At 34.9% G+C, this 21,268-nt stretch overlaps 1 protein-coding gene and 1 pseudogene across 8 annotated transcripts in view; both read right to left on the minus strand.

The window, feature by feature from the left end:
* The window catches only part of NEK1 (NIMA related kinase 1), a 220,702-nt gene that overhangs the window by 155,180 nt on the left and 44,254 nt on the right, over window positions 1-21,268 (minus strand). For all 8 annotated transcript variants that reach the window (XR_006779863.2, XM_087866581.1, XM_087866579.1 and 5 more), the window contains 4 exons: window positions 20,947-21,001; window positions 17,387-17,587; window positions 13,098-13,158; window positions 10,486-10,637 (listed from right to left, as the gene is read on the minus strand). Coding sequence is in view for 7 of the 8 variants with exons in the window: in XM_087866581.1 (XP_087722707.1) it covers window positions 10,486-10,637; window positions 13,098-13,158; window positions 17,387-17,587; window positions 20,947-21,001 (469 nt within the window). In the remaining variant the exon portion in view is untranslated. The remainder of the gene's footprint in view (window positions 1-10,485; window positions 10,638-13,097; window positions 13,159-17,386; window positions 17,588-20,946; window positions 21,002-21,268) is intronic.
* LOC148109099 (cytochrome c oxidase subunit 5A, mitochondrial pseudogene) lies at window positions 3,498-9,360 on the minus strand (annotated as a pseudogene).

Consider the following 21,268-nt stretch of genomic DNA (forward strand, 5'->3'; position numbering starts at 1 on the left):
AACCACAGTGGAAGAGAAAAAGAACAGAAAAGAACTATACAACAGCCAGAAAACTGACAAAATGGAATAACTACATATGTATCAAAAATTAAATGTAAAGAGACTACATTCTCCAGTCAAAAGACATAGAGTGAATGGATTTTTTTAAAAAGACATAGAGTGAATGGATTTTTTTAAAAAGACATATCTATATACAAGAGACTCACTTCAGAAGAGAAGACACACAAAGACTGAAAGTGAATGGATGAAAAAAGATTTTCTATGCAAATAGATAAGAAAGCTGGTGTAGCTCTACTCATATCATACAAAATAGACAAAAAGACTATAATAAAAGATAAAAAGGGGCACTACATAATGATAAATGGGTTATAAAGATATAACATCTATAAATATCTATAAATATATATGCAACCAGCATAAAACATGAAAATACACAAATATTGACAGACATAAAGGGAGAGATGGACAGCAACACATAGCAGGGGATGTTAACACCCCACATCAATGATAGATCATACACACAAAAAATCAGTAAGGAAACACTGGCCTTAAACAACACATTGGACCTGATAGACTTAATAGATACATATAGAACATTCATCCAAAAGCAGCAAAATACACATTGTTAACTGCACATGGAACATTCTCCAGGATGGATAACATGTTAAGCCACAAAGTAAGTCTCAAAAATTCAAGAATACTAGAATCATATCAAGCATCTTTTCTGACCACAATGTTACAAACTAGAAATTAGTGATGTAAGAACACTGGAAAAACTTCAAATATGTGAAGATTATACAACACATTCCTGAACACTAGTGAGTCACAGAAGAAATCAAAGGAGAAATCATAAAATACCTAGAGACAAATGAAAACAGAAATAGGGCACACCAAAATCTATGGGATGCAGCAAGTGCAGTTCTAAGAGGAAAGTTCATAGCAATACGGGCCTACTTCAAGAAATAAGAGAAATATCAAACAATTAAACAACTAGAAACAATTATTAACTTTTTTAAAAAAGATTTTATTTATTTATTTGCGATAGAGACAGAGCACGAGCAGAGTGGGCAGGGGAAGCAGCAGAGGGAGAAGGAGAAGCAGACTCTCCACTGAGCAGGGAGCCTGATGTGGGGCTTGATCCCAGGGCCCTGGAATCACGACCTGAGCTGAAAGCAGATGCTTAACCGACTGACCCACCCAGGCACCCCAAACAATTTTAAACTTAACAATTTAAAGGAACTAGACAAAGAAGAACAAATGGAGCCCAAAGGTAGTAGAAGGAAGGAAATAATAAAGATCAGAAATGAAAGAACCTTTAGGTAGACTCACTAAGAAAGAAAAAAGGAGAGAGGGCTCAAATAAATCAAATCAGAAATAAAAGAGGAAAACTTACAATTGATATCACAGAAATAAATCCTGAGACTACTATAAACAATGATATGCCAGACTTAAGAAGCAGATAAATTCCCTATGGACTCTGGGAAACAAACTGAGGGCTTCAGAGGGGAGGGGGGTGGGGGATTGGGATAGGCTGGTGATGGGTATTAAGGAGGGCACATATTGCATGGAGCACTGGGTGTTATACGTAAACAATGAATCATGGAACACTACATCAAAAACTAAGGATATACTGTATGGTGACTAACATAACATAATAAAAAATTATTTTTTAAAAAAAAGCAGATAAATTCCTAGAATTTACAATTTTCCAAGACCAGAATCATAAAGAAAGAGAAATCTGTATAGACTGATTACTAATAAAGTGGTTGAATCAGTATTCAAAAATCTCCCAACAAACAAAAGTCCAGGACCAGATGATTTCACTGGTGAATTCTACGAAACATTCAAAGATTTCATACCTACCTTTCTCAAACTCTTACAAAAAAATTGAAGAAGGAAAACTTTCAAACACATTTTACCAGGCCAGCATTACCCTGATACCAAAACGAGACAAGGACACTACAAAAAAAGAATATTACATGCCAGTATCCCTGAAGAACACAGATGCAAATATCCTCAACAAAATATTAGCAAACCAAAATAAACAATATATTAAAAGGATCATACACCATGATCAAGAAATACTTATTCCAGGGATGCAAAGATGGTTCAACATCCACAAATCTATCAACATAATAAATCACATTAACAAAATAAATGATAAAAATCACATATGATTATCTCAATAGATGCAAAAAAATAATTTGACAAAATTTAACATCATTTATAATAAAAACTCTCAACAAAGTAGATACAGAGGGAATGTACCTCAACATAATAAAGCCATCTATGACAGACCCACAGCTAACACCATACTCAATGGTAAGAAGACAAAAGATTTTTCCTCCACAATCAAAAATAAAACAAGGATGCTCATTATTTTTATTCAACATACTACTGGAAGTCCCAGGCAAGTAAAAGAAATAAAAGCCATCAAAATTAGAAAGGAAAAGTAAAACTGTCACTTTTTGCAGGTGACATGATACTATATGTAAAAAACCCTAACGATTACACCAAAAAAGTAGTATAAAGTAATAAATGAATTCAGTGAAGCTGCAGGAAACAAAATTAATGTACAAAAATCTGTTGTGTTTCTATACACTAATAACAAATTCTGAGAAGGAGAAATCAAGATAACCATTCCATTTATTCAAAATGATAAAATACCTAAGAATAAATTTAACTGATAAGGTGAAAGACCTATATTCTAAAAATGATATGACACTGATAAAAGAAACTGAAGACCACACAAACAAAGGGAAAAATATTCCATGCTCATGGGTTGGAAGAATATCGTTAAAATGTCTGTAACACCCAAAGCAATCCATGGATTCATTGCTATTCCTACCAAAATTCCAATGAAAATTTTCACAGAAGTAGAAAAAATAACTCTATAATTTGTGTGGAACCACAAAAGACCCTGATAGTCAAAACAATATTGAGAAAGAACAAAACCAGAGGTATCATGCTCCCTGATTTCAAACTACAGTTGACCTTTAAACAACATGGGTATAAACCACACGGATCCACTTATATACAGATTTTTTACAGTACAGTACTGAAAATGTATTTTTCTTATAATTTTCTTTAAAACATTTTCTTTTCTCTAGCTTACTTTACTGTAAAAATATAATATATAATACTAATAACATACAAAATATATGTTAACTGAATGTTTATATTACCAGTAAGGCTTCCAGTCAACAGTAGGCTATTAGTTAAGTTTTGGGAAAGTAAAGGTTACACACATACCTTTCACTGCATAGGAAATTCGTGCCCTTAAGCCCCTGCCTTGTTCAAGTGTCAAATGCATACCACTGAGCTACAGCAATCAAAACAGTATGGTATTGGCATAAGAATAGACACACATAAATGGAACAGAACAGGGTCCAGAAATAAACTTGTATATATATATATGTGTGTGTGTGTGTGTGTATACATACGTGTGTGTGTGTGTGTATATATATATGTATATATATATATATGTATATGGTCAATTAATTAAATTAAATAAGTAAATTAATTTACAACAAAGGAGGCAAAAATATACAGTCTCTTTAAAAGTACAGTCTCTTTAAAAAATGGTTTTGGGAAAACTGTACAGTTATATGCAAAAGAATAAAACTGGACATCTTACACCATATTAAAAAAAATCAACTCAAAATGGATTAAAGATTTGAATGTAAGACCTAAAACCATAAAATTCCTGGAAGAAAGCAGACAGAAGCTCCTTGACATCTGTCTTAGCAATATTTCTTTTGGAACTGACTCCAAAGGCAAGGGAAACAAAAGCAAAAATCAACAAATGTGACTATATCAAACTAAAAAGCTTCTGCACAGTGAATGAAACCATCAACCAACCAAATGGAAAGCTAGCCTAATGAATGGGAGAAAATATTTGCAAATAAAAAAAATTTGCAAAAAAATATTTGCAAATCATGTATCTGATGAAGGGTTAATATCCAAAATATATAAAGAGCACATACAACTCAATAACAACAAAAAATCTGATTAAAAAATGGGCAGTGTAACAGACATTTTTCAAAAGAGACACAGATGAACAATAGGCACATGAAAAGATGTTCAACATCACTATCATCAGGGAAATACAAATCAAAACCACAATGAGATATGACCTCACACTAGTCAGAATGGACAATATAAAAAAACAAACAAACAAGAAATAATAAGTGTTGGCAAGGATGTGGAGAAAGGGAACCAACCCTCAGAGTACTACTGGTGGTTATGTAAATTTGTGCAGCCACTACAGAAAACACTGTGGAGGTTCCTCAAAAAAACTAAAAATAGAGCTACCATATGATCTAGCAATTCTAATAGTAGGTATCTATACAAAGGAAATGAAAACACTAGTTTGAAATGATATATGTACCCCTATGTTTTTGCTGCATTATTTACAATAGTGAAGATATGGAAATGACTTAAGTGTCCATCAATAAATGAATGGACAAAGAAGAGGTGGTATGTATACACAATGGGAAACTACTCAGCCACAAAAAGGAATGAAATCTTACAATTGTGACAAGATGGACCTAGAGGGCATGATGCTAAGTTAAGTAAGTCAGACAAAGATGAATACTGCATGATTTTACTTATATGTGGAATCTAAAACAAAACAAAACTCAGACCCACAGCTAGAGAGAACAGATTGGTGGTTGCCAGAAGGGAGGGGTGTGGGGATATGGGGCAAACTGCATGAAGGGAACTAAGAAGTACAAACTTCCAGTTATAAAATAATTAAATCATGGGTTGGAATATATAATATGGAGAATATAGTAAAAAACATTGTATTAACTTTGTAAGGTGACAGATGGAACTTATTGTGGTGACCATTTCACAATGTATACAAATGTCAAATCACCCCTTGGTACACCTGACGCAAATGTAATATTGTATGTCAATTATACCTCATTAAATAAAAACAAAGACGACATTTATAAGAATGCAATCCATCTGACTGATTTCATATCAGTGAATTACAATACAACCACTGATAATAAAAATTTACATAAAGTATATAAAATATTAAATAAAAACACAACAAATTATCTGTAAACTATCAGGACCACATTAGTAATACAAGCAATGTATACTGAATACAAATGTGGAGGGGCCCATAACAAAATTAAGTTAAATTAAATGCAATGTTTGGATACTGGGAACGTTTCTTTCCTCTTTTATTATATAAAACTCTAAAAACTATTCTAAAAGACTATAGCAAATTTGTTAAAATACTTTGTAGAAAAAAACAGCTGATCAAAGTTATACTATTAAATTACTTCAAAGAACCAAAAACTCTAACAGAAATGAACTTTCTATCTCAAGAATTACACATGTATGTAAAAAATTGATTTCAAATGTTCTAAAGCTGTCTTCATCACCTCACACTGCAGTAGTAACCTTTAAGCATTGAGAATAAGAACTCAACAACTGGCCTTCCACCTGTACCTAAAAGCAGTGTTGTTATTTGGCCTTTAACCCTACTAAGTACTATTAAAAAATTATTAAAGAACATTGCTTTCCTGATTCAGAATTCCTTTTTTTTTTTTTTTTTCCTTTTCAGTTCAAGCTCATTTCCCTTTTATTAAAGTCCAAGTTACCATTACATGGTTTGGTACTCAATAAAGAAAAACTTATTCAAGTAAGGTAATTCATTATCATCAGTATTTCCAGGTGATTGTTTACAATCAAGTACCATAATGAATAAACCCTTGAGAAGCCCATCCATGGGGTTTATACTTTTTTTAAGGCCCAGTTCCTCTAGAGTGGAGATTCCCAGTTCATTTATAGTTGGTCGCAGTTTCTGGATGACATAGGGGTAGATTTCCTTACCAGGTCCTGCTTTGTCCTTAACCTCTAGGATGCGAACTGCACTAGCACAATAATTAGGTGTCTGCATGACTGCAAAGCAGCATCAATGATACTGGGTTCTGGAACCAGATCATAGCCAATAAGCATCTTCATCCCTTTACTCAATTTGTAGGCATCAATATCTGGCTTGTTGAAGTATGTCATCCAGCGGATATCAAATTCATTTGTCTCGTGTGACCCATGGGAATAACAATGAACTAACTGGACAGTGGCCAGTGGCAGTGAAGCCATGCCAGGTGGGCTACAGGAGGCCTCAAGGGCTGGCATGGGAGACTGTGACTGCTGCTACAGAGCGGCGCCGAGCATGATGACCGTGGCAGTGTGCAGTCTAAGCTGGAACTCATTTCATTTAATTATTTATTCCCTGATTTTTAAAAAATCTTATTAGACACCCACTTTGTGTAAAACACTGTCCCTAACTTCAGAGAGATGTCAGTCTAATTAAACAGCATTAGAAGATACACATGATGTGCTAAAGGAGTTATTTTACTGCTTTTTAGAGGGTAAAGGGACAATTAGGGAAGAAACAAGAAAAGTCTTTGGGAAAAAATTTATCTGAGTGTTTCCTACCTAATCCCTTAGATCAATGGAGAACTGTAAATATCAATGCCCCCTGCCAAAATAGCGGTGCTCAAGGACATAACGCCAACAATATATTCTTTAACCTACAAGCTAACGATGTGAACCTTCATCACACATATTGCTCCTTTTGCCTTTTTTCAGGGCTATGTCCCTTTAGTTAAACTGTAATATCTGAGGGCAGAAGAAACAGGGTCTTTACTTTGTACTCTCCAAGGGCTCACAGAATAGTACAGTATCAATACCACAGGCATCTATACAGGAAAGAGCGTCAAAGAACAGAACATTTAAAAAGGAGGAAGGGGTATGTAAATTAACAAAGACAAGAAAGAAAAAAAATTGTCTAGTTATTAACTAGTGCTAAGTTAATTTAGTTCAGATTCATAATTCTGGAGCATTATAGAGATTGGTGGATTGAATGAAGGTTCTAGAAAGTGCTCAATACACAAACATGAACATGACATTTATATGGTAGGGTAGTACTTTGCCACTGAATGTTTTCTTCATGAGCATATTTTATGCTTTTTATGTCAATAAAAAAAAGATGTTTAGATATGAATTCTGGGGTACAATAGGTAAAGGAATTATATTAATTTTTAGTATCTTTAGGGTACTACTGATAATAATCTTAGCAGACTACTTATCTAACTAAAGAAAATAGTTATTAAAACTATTTTTTTCCTACTGTTCACCCTCATGGAATAAAGACACATTACAGTGTTCTCAACAGAGTTAACAACTGTTGTTTTTTCTCTGCAGGTTTTTTTTTTTTTCTTAAAGATTTTATTTATTTATTTGACAGAGATAGAGACAGCCAGCGAGGGAACACAAGCAGGGGGAGTGGGAGAGGAAGAAGCAGGCTCACAGCGGAAGAGCCTGATGTGGGGCTCGATCCCATAACGCCGGGATCACGCCCTGAGCCGAAGGCAGACGCCCAAAGATGTGGTGTATATATATACATTGGACTACTACTCAGCCAGCAAAAAAATGAAATCTTGCTATTTACAACACCGTGGATGGATCTAGAGGGTGTTACTAAGTGAAATAAGCCAATCAAAGAAAGACAATTATCATATGATCTGGCTGATATGTGGAATTTAAGAAACAAAACAGAGGATCATAGGGGAAGAGAGGAAAAAATAAAACAAGATAACATCAGAGAGGAAGACAAAGTATAAGAGACAAGCATAGGAAACAAACTGAGGGCTGCAGGAAGGGATGGGGTGGGGGGATGGGGTAACTGCGTGATGGACATTAAGGAGGGCATGTGATATAATAAGCACTGGTTTTATATAAGACTGATGAATCACTGACCTCTACTGCTAAAACCAGTAATACATTACATGTTAATTGAATTTAAATTTAAAAAAGCAACAACAATAAATAAAATAAAATAAAATGAAATAAAATAAAGTAGGCAACTAAGTGGACTAAGCAAATATAATAGGGTGGCTAGAAGGTGCTCACTTGACACTATTAGTTATAAATTTAAAGTGAGACCAGTTAGAATAGTTGTATGCTTTCTCCAATCACATTCTACTACCCGAGTTCAGGCTCAAAAGACATGAAGAGTTGGATTTCACCAAGTTAAGTTTTTGCCAGGTGATTTGTAATAATGAAGGATAGGTGAGGCTTTGGAAATTATTATAATGGGAGAACATGGAATTTAAGCCAAAAAAAGGAAAATAAAAAATGAGGAGAAGGACACGGAAAAACACTAGTAAAATCCACAGACCCAAATAGGACAAAGAAGTTGTGGAGTCAGAGTCCTACGGGAATAAGCTGGAAACACAGGAAATAGTGGTAAATCATGGGATGCTTATGATTGAGACTATGGAAGAGTTGCTATAATCAATAACAACAAATTTGATGGCATGACTACAGGTGAGAGTTCTAAGGCAGGGTGGTAGACAAAATTACTGAAAGAGAACAATCAAGAAAATAAAAGACCATGTACTATTGGAAGGATCATTTTTTTGGATACTGAAATCACCAAGAATTAGTACAGTATGGGGAAGAGTGACCGTGAGTCAAGTGTTAAACTCTTTAAAAAATGAGAGCCTGCAGATGACCCACAGAGGGTTAACAGGTGATAGAGTCTGACAGCAAAAGCCTCACAAGTTTTGGGGTTGGTTGTGGTTAGGAACAGGGAAGAGTCTTGCAAGGAAAACACCTCTCTCATCCTACTTCTAGAGGCAGTGGTATTAAGAAATTAGAGACACCATGTAAGACAGTTGCACAACAGTGTGTTCAGGGACAAGCCAGGTTTCAGAGCAAAAAAGATGAAAAAAAACCCTACAAATTTAGAATACAGGGTATTTTGCTGATAATGTGCTATAAGAGGGCTTTCTGGAAGAGTTTAGGGAGGTATGCAGAGGGTGGGGGTCAGATTGGGATATGACCAGAATCATACGGAATAGAGAGACTAGCTAATGAAGGTAAAGTGTGGAGGTCCAGGGGTTTCTGGTGATTAAAAAAGAGGGATAAAAGATATGATGGAATTGGTCCATTAGGCCTAGGTAAGTAGTATATGGAAGGACTGAAGGAAGGAAGGGAGAGAGGCAGGGAGGGAAAACTTGTGTGCCAGTAATATTGCCTCTCAGCTGCAAATTCACCCTTCATTGTCCTCCTTGTGAGAAGCCAGACAATATACACTTCTTTGCTTGCTAGCATGACTTTAAGCTTTGTCAGCAGATGATGTTGGAGGAACAGTGCAGAAGGAAATGACTCCTGCTCCTGATTAGGAGGCTTGCTTTCTTCTTGTTCCTGCTGCATGTGGGACACATAGTAACATTCACCCCTGCGGGCAGCTTCCAGGACAGTTCTGGAGGTGCCCCTGCCAGCTTCCCTATGACCTCTGACAGCAACCCCAAGGCCAGTTTCCCACCACATTCCGCTGGTGACCCAACTGGCATCCCAGCCTACTACCCAACGAGTTCAGCAACACCCAGCAACTTCCACCAGCAGGCTTCCCAGCAGATTCAATGATTCCCCAAGCAGCTTCCCAGTACATTTCACCGGCACTCTAGGTAGGTTCTCAGGAGCTTCATCAGTTCTACAGAGGACAGCCTATGGCACCTCAGTGAACTCACCATCCAGTAAATTATAGCCATACCACAACAAAAAGGTTTGAATCTCAGCCTGAAGGGTGGGGTTGTGGAGATCTTCCAAAATCCAAAACTATGTCTCAGCGCTAGGAGTAGTGGCTGCTTCCTTCATCTGCTGTTCCTATATTCTCTAGAGTTCTTTATCCCTTAAAGTTAATTCCCTAAACATAGTTATTAGTTATTTAAACTTTCCTTGATTAAATTATTACGCGTTTTTTTTTCTCCTTACTGGAGGGTGACTTATACAACTATTTTAAGACTAATTTACAGTAATCATTTGAACTACCTTATGACAGATTTTAACTTAGATCTCTCTTAAAGCAGTGTGTTCAATGTTCATATGTATCTAAATACGTATGCATGTGCATGTGCAGTCCAAAACAAAACAGGTTTCATATACTAAAGTATGCAGCTAATGACATGAAGAAAAATGTCAAATTCCTGCAACTAACAGTGTGTTCTTGGGCATTTCACCTAAATGCTATAGGTGTTAATTTTTTCATCTGAAATATTATAGACTGTACAATAACTTTCCTTCCAGCTGTATGATATTATTTATGATTGTGAATTCTCAAATACAAAATTTTCCCACATTTTTATCAAGTATATCACATTTACTTGTTTTATGCACAAAAACAAATGGCTCTGCTTAGATTGTTCAAAAGTGATTTCACTGATGACATCACTTTCTTTTTATTGCACCAACTACTTAATATATCTACTTAATGTTTCTTTGTGACTTCTGTAAGTCTTCTTAGTTTTAAAAGACTGGTGAAGCAGAGAATAGCAATGTTCTTTAGTAACTTAATAAAAAACAATTCTATGGGTATCAAGACAACTGAACTGAGCTGCAATAAAAAAAGATCAAATTGAATTTGTTACTAATACGCAGTCTGTAACATGATCATACCTGTTTATGTTTCTGGAGTGGTTTCTTTTCATGTACTTTTTTATCTCCAAATTTCTTATATGTTAAAGGCACTCCATATTTAGCAGCAGGTTTTGTAATTTTCTGAGCAGACACAACAGAAGCCAAGCTTTGTCCTGAAGCTGGTCTTTTAGCTACATGAAAAGATACAAAGAGTTTTTTCCTAGAGTTCTTTATAGAATTTCAAAATTCTTCAAGATAGCACTTTTTCATTTTCACTATCATTGACAGCATTTGAGACTTTTCACTAAAAATCTTGTTCACTCCCTAGCACATGTCAATGCCTTCATTTTAAATTATTTGATACTAAAGCCATTTGGGGGGGAGGAAAAGGCCACACATCTTTAAGATGTTGAAATTTCTCATATTAAAAAAAAAGCACATTCCAGGGGCGCCTGGGTGGCACAGCGGTTAAGCGTCTGCCTTCGGCTAAGGGCATGATCCCGGCGATCCGGGATCGAGCCCCACATCAGGCTCTTCCGCTATGAGCCTGCTTCTTCCTCTCCCACTACCCCTACTTGTGTTCCCTCTCTCGCTGGCTGTCTCTATCTCTGTCGAATAAATAAATAAAATCTTTAAAAAAAAAAAAAGCACATTCCTAAAATTGACTACGGATGCTTACTATGTATCTGTGAAGATACTAAAAATCACTGAACTTAAGAGTAGACTTTAAGTGGTATAGAAATTGTAACTCAATAAAGCTGTTAAAAAATATTTTTAAAAGAACTCTTACTATTTTAGAAATTATTTTCAAAATTAGCACATAAACTTCAAGAGCAAGTGTTAAATACTAACGCCATCATTGTGAGCAACTTTAATATTTTCTTCATCTATAGTCTGAAAGATGTCTATATCTACAGACCTATAGAAGAACAAACACTTTAAAACAATCATTATAACTCAGGGACCCATGAAATGGGTACCTTTATACACTACTGGTGGGACTATAAAATGGTCAAACTTTCTAGAGGGCAACCTGTATCAAGAACAATGTTTATGGATTGCTTTTAAAGAAATAATCAGAGATACATAAAAATTTATATATAAGTATAAGCCCTACAGCAATTATGTATCCAATTCTTATTGAAGCCTAGAGTTCTAAGACTGAAGTCTTAGAACAATGATGAATTCAAGAAAAACAGTTAAATTGAAGAAATTTAAAGGAAAGTCTACTATTTATATCTCTCAAAGATATTGACAAGGAACTAGGAAAAGTGGAAGAAAAAGAAATTTCCCTCTGGGAGTTCAACTGTGAGATCAAATCAGAACACATATATACAACAGCACAACATTGTACCTTGGCAAAATGTATTAAAACAACCAAAGGAATATTGTGTATTACCAGTACACATACTGGCACACATACTGAAGAAGGAGCTAAAGTCACAAAAGTATAAAAATGAAGATTCCCAGGAGAAAATATTGAATAGTCGCCATTTACTTCCAGAAAAGAGGGAGAATTACTTATCTGATTTGGGGGTATTTCTCAGGGTCCATGACAAGGCTACCAGTAGTATACAGCTTAATATGGGGAGTTGGAGCCCACAAAGTATCTACAGGCCCATCAGGAATACAATTCCTATTTTAGCTTCATGCTAATAAACATTTCATTCATCCAACTTCTGTTACAACAAAATAACTTTCTAATTCCTATGTAGGCTTATCTACATGGAAAGAATGTGCTGACATGGAGTATTTCTGGTCTTTGTGACAATGAGGCTTTTGATTAAGATTTGACTTCTCATGAGGTTTGACTGCCAGGAGAGAGATTCTGATTCTCGTGTGTGTCTGTCTCTTGTGAATTTGTTTACAGTGAACTGATTTCCCAGGGACTGACAGTCTCTGCACACTGAGAGGATGAGTCTAAGGGTCTTTAGGAAGAGCTACATATAGCTGGCCTTCCTAAGAACACACTGCCGTACCACTTCCAGCTTACATGGACTCACTGTTACAATATGGTATTTATTTTTATTAATTTACTCAAACTCAAAATGGAGAACATGTAAAGCATTAGTTTGAAAAACAATATACTCGTCAAATCTTACATAACTTACACTGATTTTAGAAATCCATTATGAAATCATTCTATGAAGAAAAAATATAATTTCCTTCTCACACAAATATACGTATATATATACATATAGTATATAACCATACCCACAATCCACACTTAAAACAAAATTATCCTTGGTAAGGTACCTGACTTCATATTAATTCACTTTTTAAAAATTTTAGAATATGAAGTATTTCTCAAAGAAAAATATATAAACAACTAAGACATTTTAGAATATTCTAGGACAATCTGCTCAAAATATCAGCTAAGCAACTGATAAAGATGAAAGACTTTAACACAGATTTAACTCAAATAAGGCAGACAAGAAATTTTGCAAATTTTGTTATTAATTCATCACAAAGTGTTGTATGCTGCCATATATCAAGAATAAAGATGCATTTTCTCTGGATTAAATTTATCTACATTTACCTCAACTTATTATATCTACATATCTCTAGTATAATGAAAATGTATTACTAATTAGTATTAGTATACTGATTATTGCAAACAGGTGAAAGGACTCACATTAAATTTCATTTACCTGGTACAGGCTGCGCTCCAAACTTGGAAAATGTTTTTAGACAAAATTCTTCTGCAATAAGCTTAGATTGAAAAAGGACAAAGAAAAAGTCAGAAAAGATGTGAAATTTCCAAAATAAAAACCCTACCCATTATTCAGATTACATATTTCCCTTTTCAGTCACATATATGCTATGAGATAAACTGTATTTATTCAACCTAAGTAATCCCAAATTCCTCTCATACTAATTCTCTTCCACTCTTACAAATTTATTTTATTATTTTTCTAGACAAGGTTTCTTCTCAAATTAACCTAATGAACCACAAAGGCGCCCATAAACTGCTTTCCTGTTCTATGTCTCAGCAATTTAACATAATTACCTCCTATCTGGAATACCCTCTATATTCTATATACAGCCAAATTCCTCATTTACCTCCAAACTGATAGTCACTTAATTATCCCTTTCTCAGATTAACTTCTCAGTTATTTCAACTTTACTCTGAATCCTCGCAGCATCTCCAATGAGTTTTCACTTTTAACAATATGTAATTATAAACAATACTGGATAAATATTTGAATATTCCTAGATAATTCAATAAGTATCTCTTTCTACTACTACTAAAACACTCCAGTACTTATTCTTTAGCATTCATTAACATATTTTGAGAACCAAAAGTCATTAGTATTTCCTGCAAGTCATTTTTTCTCCCTACTCACTAAATTTTCTTTTTCCCCTCTTTAAGTGAAAAACTTTAAGTGCAAAAGATTTAACTCAATTTAAGCCTACTTTTTTCTTACTGGGTGGGGGGAGGGAAAGTAAGTGAATTTTCTCTTTTTTCAAGAGGAATGAGGCCTGCTGATGAGAATATTCACACAGTAGCAGTGGGACAGAAGCTCCAACAGGCAAAAAGCCATGACTGAGATGGTCATCTGTCCCATTAAGGATCCCCCAATAGCAGTTTTCAAGTCTCATACTGGCAGAATCAGCATCACCAGGGACATATCACATGTGGAAATTCTCAGGCTCCCACCTCAGAAACACTAAAATAGGAATTGTAGTGATGGGACCCAGCAATGTCCTCTAAGTGATTTTTTTGAAGTTTGCTAAATCTTAAAAACCACTCCACCAAAAGATAAATTAAGTGAAGGTCTGGTGCACAGGTAATTCAGAGCAACTGTGTAAATGTATTTTCTCTTCTGAACATTTGCATTTTTTCCCTTTCCTTTGCATGGAAGGAAATGGGTGTTTTATGAACTCCAACTTGCCCTGAACTGGATAGTTTCATTGCTCGATGGTGAATCTTTCTTTTTTGAGTGTGAATGCAAATATGAACTAAGAGATGGGGCATGAAGAATCCAAGAAGATTCTGAAATCTCCATGGTGTGTTGTTCAATATAGTTGCCACCCATTGGTGGCACCCACCTATTTAGATTAAAATTTTAAATAAATATAATTTAAAATTCAGCCCCTTGGTCACACTAGGCACAATTTAAGTATTCAATAACCACATGTAGCTAGTGGCTACAACGTTGGACAACGCAGATATAAAACACTTAATCACTGTTGATGCACTATTGAAAGTACTATTGGACAACACCTATATTGCTAAGCAATCAGAGCTTATCCATGATTTGTCAAGCCTCTTCCAGCGTGTGCAAGATTGAGAATTAAACCTTATTAAACCTTGGGTGACAGTAGTTAGAGAAGAAGAAATTTTTTTAAAACCCTATAGAATATTATAGTAGTTCATATATTATGTAGTAAAGCTCACATATTGTTTCAAAGCCTTAAAAAATATATTACAAACTTTCTCACTAGAATACTGAATAAATGATAATATAGCAGAAAATAAAACTTGGGAACCAAAGAAGAGATTTTCACAAAAAATGAAATCTAAGTGATGTCTAAATAGCAACAAGTAGCTATTCATATACTAAACACACACTATCAAATATTCCACTTGTTAATAATCATAATCTGTCCTTTTATTCTTTCTGTATTATAAATTTTGATGTATTAGGCTTGCACATTTTCCTTCATTGCTGGCTAGCTGAATTCCAGTGCTTCAGCCTTGAGACTGTATGTCCTAACCACTGGTTTTGGGAGGGGGGACGTCAGCAAGATTCAATAAAGTTATTCTTTCTTTGCCAGTAGTTGCCAAAAAACAATAGTATATTGCATCATAAATCTGTCCTTGAAAACGTTACTTACAACAAAGGAGTCTTATAAGACACCTATGTTTCAGAGATTCTTGCTATATATATCCCATATAAGTAACCTTCAATCTACACATTTTAATTGGCTTTTTGCTGACTAATGTGTTCTCCTGGTAATAAGAGTTAAATCTACACTTCTGTTTTCTGAAAATTATTTGTTCACACAAATGTTCTGTTAACCCAAAGAATATGACAATTCCCTCTTATCCCATGAGCATAATAAAAGTAATAAAACTATGATTTTGCTAATACATGATTTACAGAAGATTTTAACAGTGATCATTTAAATTAACAAAGGCCACACAGAACATGTAATATAAAATAATTCCAGTTTCAGGTGATCAATATATTGATGCAATAACTTGCATGAACTGATTTGATATAAATTTTTAATAAATCCTCTCAAAGTAAAATTCAGTTCAACTCAACAAATATTTATTATGCATCTACGTGTGAGTACTAGAGGAAAAATCATGAGTCAACAATTTGTTATACATACAAATGCCCACAAAACAAGTTTTTAATAATTATCAAATAGAATATAATTGTAATTCACACAACTTAAGATACTAATATATTTATATTAGTATAATAAAATGACACAATAATATTTTATATTGACTATATTGAGCACTTATTACATGCTAGACATTAAGCACTTTATATGCATTCTTTTTTTTTTAACTCTCATAACCACCTCATGATGTAGATATGTCTATAATCCCATTGTTTACAGGTCAGTGAGTCACAGAAATATTTAATAATTTTGCAATCAGAGACGGTTAATGGAGGGGAGGTGGGTAGGGGGATGGGTGAAACAGGTGAAGGGGATTAAGAGTATACTTATCATGATGAGCACTATTGTGCAGAATCACTGAATCACTGTATTGTACACATGCAACTAATATAACCCTGTGTATGTTAACAATGCTGGATTTAAAATTTTTTAAAATAATAATTTTACAGTTAGAAACCTAAGAAAACATAAAGTAGAGAGAGAGGTGATTGCCAGGAGTTGTGACAGAAGCGAATGGGGAGCTACTGGTTAATGGGATTGAGTTTGTTTTACAAGATAAAGAGTTGTGAAGATGAATGGTGGTATTAACTGCACAGCATTGAAAATCTACTTAATACCACTGAACTGGACACTCAAAAATGGTTAAGAGGATGCACTTTATGTTGTGCACATTTTACCACGATAAAAAAAAAAAATTGGAAAACAAAACAAAAGAAATCCAAGACAGAGGAATGATTTTGTGATACTGTGGTTTATATTAAGAAATACATATCCGGTGTCTAGTTCCTAGCATACAGCTCCTAAAACCCTTAAAGTACCTAAAAGGTAAGAGAATAAAGTGTCTTTTGTTATTCCTAACAAACCACTTTCAACCACACATGAATTTACTTTAATGAGGTGACATCAGGAAAGCCCCTAAGGATGGAAGCTGATTGCCAGGGAAATCTACCACATGATTAGAGGGCTTAAATTTTCAGTCTCACTCCCCTCCTGAGAGGAAAGGGACTAGAGGTTGAATCAAACACTAAAGGCCAATGATGTCTACATAATAAAGCCTCCATAAAAAACTGAAGGACGGGACTTGGACAGCTTCTATGTTGGTAAACATGCCAGCAGGGTGACACATCCTAATTTCACTGGAACAGAAGCTCCTGCACTCTGGACTCTTTCAGACCTTGTCCTACGTATCCCTTCATCTGACTGTGGGATCTGATGATCTATATCTCCAGGTAGTGCCAGAACTGAATTAAACCGGACACCCTGCTGTGTTGCAGCAGTGCTTGGTGTGGAAAAAACTACCACACATTTGGTGACTGGAAGGGTAAGAAGTTTAGTATTAAGTGTTAAGAGGAAACACAGGAGGAATGTTTTCCCTCCTACAGATTTGCAACTAGAAAACAAATCCAAAGAAGAATATGAGAATGGAAAGAAATGTGACTCCAGTGTCATCTGAAAAAGGCACTTTGTTCTCCCAGGATTGTGATATGCTCTCCTCAAAACATAGGTCATGTCCTAGTTAAGCATCATAACCTTACTATTTTAAAGTAAAAAAAAAAAAACAAAAACAAAAACATACCTGAGGTGAGAGAAACTTTTCAATGCGTTTGGCTATAAAACCTTTCTCCAATATGGAGTTGACTGATGGTCTATCCCTAGGATTTCTTTTAAATAACTGAGACAGTAAATTGCGGAGATCATAAGAATAATGTAATGATACAGGTGGAAAAGATCCAGATATTATCTTCAGTACCAGGTTTTTCATATTGCCAGCTTCAAACTAAAATCCAGAAAATAAATTAACATATATGAAACATATATAAATTGAAAACAGGAATAAACAATGAGAAATAGTTCTTTTCCTTGAGAACAGAAATATAATCCTCTTACAAATACTTTAATCAGCATATGTTCTTTTTATTAGCATATGTTCTTTAGAACAAAGTTCACTTGCTTATTTATAAACATATTTAAGAGACTATCAGTCCTCATAAAAAGTTACAACCTATTCTAATATTAATTTTTGCTTACTCAAAACACTAGAAGATGGAATAAAGGTATTAATTAAAGATTTTATAAAAACAATAATAAAGACAAAAACAAACCCTGTAGTCTTTATTTAAAACCTGCCTACCTACGGCCCCTGTTGCAGTAAGTGCAACAAGAAATTGCAAAACTAACAGTATCTGGGAGAAAACATAGTAAATGAAAGTACTGGGGCGCCTAGGTAGCTCAGTCAGCTAAGGGTCCGACTCTTGATTTCAGCTCAGGTTGTAATCTCAGGTTGTGAGATCGAGTCCTGCATCTGACTCCACACTCAGCAGGGAGACTGCTTGAGATTCTCTCCCTCTGCCCCTAGCCCAACTCATGCGCACATGCCCCTCTCTCTCTCAAATCAATAAATCTTAAAAAAAAATAAATGAAAATACTAATTGCTTCCTTTTAAACACTGCTCATTATTATTTTTAGGTGTGTGATGCTCCCAAAAGCCATGTAGTGAGCAACGTGGCAAGTATTCCAAAGGGGAATGTAAGCCATATCAATGGGAATGGTATATATTTAAGGAGTAAACACAATATAAACTCTAACTGAAGTTAAAAAAGAGAAAAACCAACAGCGGTGGGGCAATTTAAAATCTAAAGATTTTGGGTGGCTCAGTTGGTTGAGCATCTGCCTTCAGCCTAGGTCATGATCCCAGGGTCCTGGGATCAAGTCCTGCGGTGGGCTTTCTGCTCCACGGAGAACATGCTTCCCCCTCTGTGTGCCGCTCTCCCTGCTTGTGTGTGCTCTCTCTCTGGCAAAAAAATAAAATCTTCAAAAAAATAAAAATAAAAAATAAAACCTAAAGATTTCGTTTTGAAAGTAAATAAAACTAAGCTTTTGACATCTCTGCTAAAATAGAACAGTTGTACACTGTTAATGTATTAACATACACATTAACAAAACAAAACATGGTATAAATCAGGTATTGGTGATTATACCGAGTATAAAAAAGTTCTACTAAATCTTGAATTCTGCTAGACATTTAAAATATGATATTCAGCATATTAAAATTTGAGTGTAATTCAGTAGTCTAGAAATATCTATGTACCTAAGAAGGAATTCTGAATGCATAATGATAGATTATTCCCTCACTACAATGAATTTTCACTCTCTCAACTGACAAGCTTTTCATAAAGGTTAGTGAATTACTTATTTCATGCGTCTACTTAAGAGTAAATAATTACAGGGGCGCCTGGGTGGCACAGCGGTTAAGCATCTGCCTTCGGCTCAGGGCATGATCCCGGCGTTATGGGATCGAGCCCCACATCAGGCTCTTCCGCTATGAGCCTGCTTCTTCCTCTCCCACTCCCCCTGCTTGTGTTCCCTCTCTCGCTGGCTGTCTCTATCTCTGTCGAATAAATAAATGAAAAATCTTTAAAAAAAAAAAAAGTAAATAATTACAAAATACAGAAGCAATGGTGACAGAACACAGATGAAAAAATGAAAGAAAATATACTGATTTATACCTGAAATGACTGTGTGTTGAAAAATTGACCAATTCCTTCAAATACAGATCTGATAACTGCCATTCCACATCACTATGGCAGTCTATGCTTTTATAAGGCAATACAGTCTTAAAAGAGTATACAACCATAAAAAAACACAACAAAGAAAAAATATCCCCCAAATAATATCAAGCAATAAAAACAGGCCATAAAACTGTTTATACAATATAATTAAACTGCAGAAAGAAAAAAAAAAACTCATTTTATAAATTAATCTAGAAGAAAGCCTGGAAGGAAACAAAATATTACAAGTATTCATTACCAGCTAGAATTGCTTTTGATATTCATTTACTTCTTTATATTTTTATCTATTTTAAGTTTTCTGTAATGAAAATACATTATTGTTTAAGGGGGGGAAACATTATTTTTGTGAGAGACAGCAAGCACACCTGCAGGTGGGGGAGGTGTTGAGGGGGTGGGGCAGAGGGAGAGGGAGAGAGAGAATCTCAGCCAGGCTCCACTCCCAGCAAGGAGCCCAACACAAGGCTCTATCTCACCACCCTGAGTTCATGACCTGAGTAGAAATCAAGAGTCAGATGCTTAACTGACGCGCCACCCAAGCACTCCCAGGGGAACATTTTTAAAAAGCAAAATTTTAAAATGGAAAGTGATTAAAATTCAACCTATTTAAGACAAAAACTCCCCCTTTGGGGTGTATTATGTGCCATCTCAACAAAGTCCCAAAATTAAAAAAAAAACAAAACAATTTTTTAAAGATTTATTTGAGAAAGAGAGAGAGACAGAGACGAGAGCGAACATGTGTGTGAACAAGCAGGGGAAGGGGCAGAGGGAGAGGGGAAGAAGACTCCCTGCTGAGCATGGAGCCCAAACGCCTGGCTTGATCTCACCCCGATCACGACCCTGAGATCATGACTTGAGCTGAAAACAAGAGTTAGACGCTTAACCAACTGAGCCACACAGATGCCCCCAAAATAAGTTTTAACTAAAGAGCATGTGAATTGATAAAATCCCTTGATGAATATGTCGAAAAATGTTCTTTAGTTTCAATTCCAAACTCAAATACAATTCAATTCCAAATACTTTGGGTGTTTTGAGAGAAATTGCTAAGATGAAACAAAAATTGTTACGCTAAAATACCAAACTCACGTATGAATGTAACATTAAAAAGATAGAAAGTTTATTTTTGTCATTAGAAATTATTTCCTGGGGGGGGCGCCTGGGTGGCTCAGTTGGTTAAGCATCCGACTCTTGATTTTAGCTCAAGGGTCATGATTTCAGGGTTGTGGGATTGAACCCCCATTCAGCTCCCCAATCAGCAGGGAATCTGCTGGAGATTCTCTCTTTCTCTCCAAAATAAATAAATAAATCTTAAAAAGAAAAGGAATTTCCTGGAAAAAAGTATGACATACGTATTATAATAACAAATATATAACATACATATGTAATATATCCATATATGTTAAGGGAAAATCTATACAAATTTATACTTGAGAAAAGATGAGAAATTTAAAAACTGACAAATTCTAGTACAAGAGGATGACTTGAAAGATGGCATATGATTTAAAAATATATATATATTACAGGTACTTTAGGACACAATTTTTTAAATATTTCAGAAACTTCTACTTACTGCATGTTTAAGTGTACACATCTCATATAGGACACACCCCAGAGCCCAAATGTCACTAGAAAAGGGAAAAATGAGAAATTTTCTCTAAGTATCAAAATTTACTTAAATTTTTTTTCATTTAAAGGAAACAAAAGCACCATGAAAATGCTTTTCAAAAATACGTGTTCCATAAAACATATCCTTTAAAACTCAAAATTTCAACCATAACCAAATGATAAAAGTAGCTATCCCAGATTAGAAAAACAGCAGTTGCCCAAGCAATTATTTTATTTTATTAATTCCCTCACTTTATCATTTTTTAAATTTAAATTCCATTAATTAA

The sequence above is a fragment of the Ursus americanus genome, chromosome 13 (genome assembly GCF_024610735.1).
Source record: "Ursus americanus isolate L20-20 chromosome 13, mUrsAme1.1.p, whole genome shotgun sequence".
In the NCBI taxonomy this organism is placed as follows: Eukaryota; Metazoa; Chordata; class Mammalia; order Carnivora; family Ursidae; genus Ursus; species Ursus americanus.